Source organism: Chrysochloris asiatica, unplaced genomic scaffold, assembly GCF_000296735.1.
Source record: "Chrysochloris asiatica unplaced genomic scaffold, ChrAsi1.0 scaffold00044, whole genome shotgun sequence".
Taxonomy (NCBI): Eukaryota; Metazoa; Chordata; class Mammalia; order Afrosoricida; family Chrysochloridae; genus Chrysochloris; species Chrysochloris asiatica.
Genome location: NW_006408562.1, coordinates 17,779,975 through 17,786,078, shown reverse-complemented (window position 1 = coordinate 17,786,078; position 6,104 = coordinate 17,779,975). Strand labels below are relative to the sequence as shown.

The following is a 6,104-nucleotide window of genomic DNA, read 5'->3' as shown; positions in this document are numbered from 1 at the left end:
GGAACAGCTGGTGGTTTCAAACTGCTGACCCTGAGGTTTGCAGCCTGATTCATAACCACTATGCTACCAGAGCTCCTTTTGATGATATAATTGCTGCCTTTTGTTTAATAGCTAGTCATTTGGATCCTAGATTCTCAGATCAAGAAGGGATCTGATAGAGAAATATGAACCACTCTATTTCAGTTACTTAAAGCATTTCAGATGAATGGTCATCATTTCTACTTTAAATACATTTTAATCTCTATCCAAACTTTTCTTCTCTGAATCAATAGTTATGATTTCCCCCATAGTTTCACTGTAAACACCCCAGCTATTCCTGGTCAAAGGAAGACTCTGGGGGATATTTTATACTTATTCACATTTTTTTAAAATTTTATTTTTAAATTATAACAGCATCAAATTGCTTGAAAACCCATTGTTTACTGGATGCTTCTTCTTTTCTGTTGTGTATCTTTTCTCCCCTATCCGGGTTTCTTTTATTCTTTATTCTCGAGTCTTTCCAGATTATATTCAATACCTCTGTCTTCATTTGTAGACCACTGTTTTCAATCTGTAACCTTCTTTGACAAACAGTCTAATGTACATGATGGTGGCATTGCTCACACTAGAAGTAGAAGATTGATAGAAACAATAAAGAGAAGGGAAATCGAACATATATCCATTTTGGAAGGCACCTAAGAACAAGATTTTAAATGCACTGAAATCAAGTCTCTCAGGCCCTTTAGTGTATTAATAAACTAAACACCTAGATCGTTTCTGCTAGCATCATTGTGTTACAGACTGAAGGACATTTGATGACCTTGAATTATGAGACAGAAGATCAAATTTCTAATGTACTCTAGGAAGGTAGAGAAACAATAAAAAAAGAGACACAAAGATGTTGTTAGGTGCCTTCAAATCCATTTTGTTCATAGTGATTCTGATAACATGGATCTACTGACTTAAACAAAATGGAGTTGGTTTAGTCATACTCAAATGAGGACCTGACAAATGAGAAAGTTTATAAATTAGCTAAAATGACCTTAAGGTCAGAGAATGAGAATAAGACAAGGAGAACAGGATTTGCTTAAACCCTCCCAGATAGTTATCTTAGAAATTAAGCAGCTGGGACCTTAAAGGTAAAATGTTTGAGGAAATTTATTGATTTATTGTTTCTTTTTCCCAAAGAATGTTATGTTGATGTTAAGATAGATTAAGTGTACATCCAAATGTACCCTATCTTATTCTATATAATGTGTATCTTTTTAATGTGTCTGCCCTTCATAATGGACAGGATGGTCTTGAGAAACTATTCTCTCTGTACTCCAGACTGCTGGGTTTTCGTTAATAAAGCTTGAATGGAATTTTTTCCTGTCTCTGTCACTGACAACAGCAACGGGCAGCAAGCTTCATTTTGGTTTGGCAACAGTTCCGTGACCTATCTATCTGTCTGTCTATCTGTCTATCTATCTATCTATCTGTCTATCTGTCTGTCTGTCTATCTATCTATCTGTCTGTCTGTCTGTCTATCTATCTGTCTATCTGTCTATCTATCTATCTATCATCTATCTATCTATCTATCTATCTATCTATCTATCTATCTATCTATACACACACACACACACACACTCAAATACAAATTCATTGATGGACTATTCATTATAGCAAAACAAATTGGAACCAATCTAAATATTCATCAAGAAGTTAACCCATTTGAATTGCAAAGTTGGTGATTCAAGTTCACCAGCTGCTCCTCAGAAACACTATACAGGGTCTCTATGGGTCGGTATCGACTCGGCAGCACTTAACAACAACTACTAATCTTAAAAGTGTTGCTTTTTAAAAAATGTTGATTGTCATGAAAAACAGACATAATAAAACAAGTTGTTATTGTTGTTAAGTGCCAGTGAGTCAATTCCAACCCATAGCTATCCTGTGTAGGGTTTCCAAGGAGCAGCTGGTGAGCTTGAACCACCAACACTGCAGTTCAAACAACTTTGCAGTCTGACCCATTAGCCCACAGTTTCACACCAGGATTCCAATAAAATAAGTAATAATACAAAACACGCAAATGTATACGCACTATGTTTACAATTTAGTAACTATGCATTGCTACATGTTATTCAAATACTTAGTCTCAAGCATCTACACTTCTGTGCGATGTATTTTTGCACATACGTGTATGTGGTATGCTAAACTGAGCCTCAGTGGACGATTCCTTCATGGAATTGATGGCATTTATTGCCATTTTTCAATTTACATAGAGGCTTTTGTTTCTTCACTGAGGTGTTTGGCTCAAATATGGGAGCAAGGAGAGGCAGGGGTAATGTCAAAGATGGTCCCTGTCCCCTGGACACCTCATCTCAGGGACAGGATATGAGGCCCTGTGAAAAGACAGGTCCAGAGATGAGAGACTGGGGAGCTCTGGAGACTAACAGTTCTGTCCACTTGAGGAAAGACTCATCTAACTTTTACTCTCTGCTGAAAACCACTGTGAAACTTGAGACCCAGGGAAACTGGCTGTGGAGAATTTCAGAGACTGGCAGCATGGGAGAAAGATCAGGTCACGGGCAGCTTGAGTTGTTTTCCAAAACAAATAAACAAAACATGCAATGGACTTGTATCAAAAGTACACTTGAGAGGCCTCTCATACCAACACTTCTCAGAAAGAACTTGAGAACTCTGAGACTTTACTGAGCTGAAAGAGCTGGTAAAATCAGGAGCAATCTGACCTATTTACATACATGGAAGGCTTGGATACATTGGATTTTTATATTTTATAGTTCAGCAAAAAGGTTGGTATAAGTAAACTAGAAAAAGGGATTAAAGTGGAGGCTGAAAGATATAGAGCACACACAAGCATGCATATGTGTTTATTGCAAACATACACACATACACGCATACATTTAAATTCACCAAAAAGATATTAGAAATGGTTTTCTCTAGTAAAAGATGACATTATCATTTTTCCTTCTTCATATTTCCTGGCATTAGAATGTTTCCCTACTAACCACATAAAGCTTCTATTATTACACAAATGTTGTTATTGTTATATGCTGTGGATTCCTTTTCCATTCACAGTGACCCCCATGTGAAAGAGTAGAATACCCAGAGGATTTTCTAGATTGAACTACTGGTAAAGGAGCTCTGGTAGTGTAGTGGTTACGAATCGGGCTGCAAACCGCATGGTCAGCAGTTCGAAACTACCAGCAGTTCCGCGGGAGAAAGATGAGGCCTTCTGCTCCCGTAAAGAATTACAATCTCGGAAACCCTGTACAAGGTCACTATGAGTCAGAACCGACTCCACAGTACTTAATAACAACAACATAGCATTGTGGGGAGTCCTGGCGTGGCACTGTGGGTTAATACGCCAGACTGCAGTGCCATTTGAAATGCAAGGTTGGCGGTTCAAGCTCACCAGCTACTCCTTGGAAACCCTATACAGGGTCGCGATGGTTCAGAACCGACTCGATGGCACTTAACAACAACAACATAGCGTTATGGGGTAATGCACTGGACTGCAAGGTGGGTTTGAACTGCAAGGTCGGTGGTTCAAATTCACCAGCCATTCCTTAGAAACCCTATACAGGGTTGCTATGATTCGAAACAGACTCTATAGCACTTAACAACAACAGTTATTTAAAGCAGGTCACCAGGTCTTTCTCCCACAGAGTTGGTGTGTTTGAATGGTCAAACTATTACTAGCAGTCAGGCCCTATAGTAACCAGGGCTAAGTATAAATATATAAACATTATCAATAAAAAGATAAAAGTTAGACACAATATTTTCTAATGATTTGAAACTTTAAGGGGATAAGAAAACTCACATATTGCTTTTGCTTTCTGATGATACAAATGAAATACGTTCCTCTTAGCATCATCTGATAACATCCTATAAATAACCTTTCACCTAGGCTCTGCCTTTCTGGGACTTAGATGTGATGGCGGTTATACCGCCCAAAAAGGAAAGCAGTTGCCTCTTAGCAATGTGGACCTGAATGTGTTGCCTGAAACAGCTCTCTACCTGTGGTGGGGTAGCGTGTTTTACCTTCAGTCCTCTCAGGGGCCTTCCCGCTCTTACAGACAGCAGTGCTGTGGACTGTCTCAGAAGATGTGCTCAGCTTGGTGCTAGGGTCCCGCTTGGGTTTGGGGGGTGGCTGTCTCCGGGAGCCACAGCTGCTGTCGTCATCTGTACCCCCGACTGAATGCAAGGACTGTGATCTCACAGAAAAGCCACTGGAGCAAGGGTGGGGGAGTCGATCTTGAGGAGCAGGCATTGTCATGAACCCCATGCGGAAATGCTTGCCCACGTAACTTCCGTCGTGACTTCGTCCTATGTCTCCACCTATGCTGTAAAAGACAGCAGCACAAAACCCATCAGGATAATTGAGCCAGAAAATACCACATCACAGATTGTTGTTGTCAAATGCCATTGAGTCAATTCAGACTCATAGTGACCCTGTATAGAGTTTCCAAGGAATGACTGGTGGTTTGAACTGGCAACCTTGTGGTTAGTAGTCCAGTGATTATCCTACATTGCCACACCAGGACTGTACATTATAGATTCAAGCATGTATACATATACATTCAACCACTGCCATTGAGTTTATTATGACTCGTAGAGACATTATGTAGGGCTACCAAGGCTGTAAATCTTTGCTGGGCTGAAAACGTCCTCTCTCTCCCCCAGTGATTGGTGGATTGAAACTGCTGATTTAGAGGTTAGCATCCCAGTACAAGGGACTTTTACAAGTTCATGGAAAAATGGAATTGAAAGATAATATGATTTTTAAACAAACTTTTTGAAGTCGATTCCGTATGTGTGTGAAATATCAAAATTTTAATTTTAGATTGGTAAAGAAATAACTTTTTGAAAGGACTGCTTTTTAAAACAGTTTCAAGAATTATAACTGTCTATACTTCTGCATTAAAGGATGAAGGGAAAGCAGATTATAATAAGAAATCCTAACACTTACGTTGAGATAGCTTGAATGCTCAAAATAGTATCCCAAAGGGAAGGGAAAAAAGAAAAAAAACAACATTGTATAGCACACTTTATCATAAATTGTCTTTCTTTACTTTACTTTGAGGTGAATTTTATTAGTGGTTTAAAAAGGAAACAAGAATTCCTTGCCAATGATTCATAGACCGTCATTGTCACATGTCTCAAGTCAGTGACCAGTGCTAAAGCTTCTTCTTTCCCATGTTATCAAAAGCATCCTTACTTTAATGTTGAACATGTTAGGTCAAACAAAATAAAACAGAGCAAAGTACTGTTATCAAACACAAGTCTATCCGTGGAGACTGGCATATTGCCATGATACTGAACAGACTTCAGCAGAGTTTCCAGACTAAGACAGACTAGGAAGGAAATCCTGAGAATCTATTTCCAAAAGCCAGCCTGTAAAATCCCTGTGGCTCACAATGGACTGATCAATTCACACCGAACTGTGGCCTTAGCACTTTTAGGGCAGTGTTTCCTTCTGTTGTGCTAGAATCACTATAAGTTGGGGAGTGACTCCAAGGCAACAAACAACAACAGCCAAAAACTGGAAGAAAAAGGAAAGAAGGAAGGGAGTGAAAACACTTTCCTAAATGGTAAATAAATTGTTGATCTCTTGTCAGTCTTTAACAAACTTCAGTTACATGAGATACTTTCTTCTACTAACAAACTACATCTATCACTCCCTTACCAACTGTCTTGTTATCCACATTTCACTGTGACAGCAATAGAAAAAATCTGGTTATTTTGCATGATAACTACATATGTCTGGTAGTACCAAATGCTGAGGTATGGGGTGAGAATAACACTGACAGTGATGGCTTGGTTATATGTCAGCTTGGCTGTGCCATAATTCTCACAGGTTGGTAGTTAGCTGCTATGTAATGCTATAGTCCTCTGTTTTGTGATCTGGTGTGGCTATCGTCCATTTCCATATGTTGGTTTTCCCATAACAGACTGTCATATGGAACACAGCCATGCTGATAAATAAAGAGTAGGTGTACTCTCAGCAAAAAATAACATTTAATAAACAGGTGAATTGAAACGATCATCTGATCCTGAGATACTTTCAAGCACTTCAAAGTATTCAGGATATGTGAAGTTTCCAAATTCAAGGTTTTTAA

General features: G+C 38.9%; 1 protein-coding gene across 1 annotated transcript in view; it reads right to left on the bottom strand.

The window, feature by feature from the left end:
• Nucleotides 1–6,104, bottom strand: part of NYAP2 (neuronal tyrosine-phosphorylated phosphoinositide-3-kinase adaptor 2) — a 444,340-nt gene that overhangs the window by 220,621 nt on the left and 217,615 nt on the right. The window contains exon 3 of the mRNA XM_006861900.1: nucleotides 4,027–4,328. Coding sequence (XP_006861962.1) covers nucleotides 4,027–4,328 — 302 coding nt within the window. The remainder of the gene's footprint in view (nucleotides 1–4,026; nucleotides 4,329–6,104) is intronic.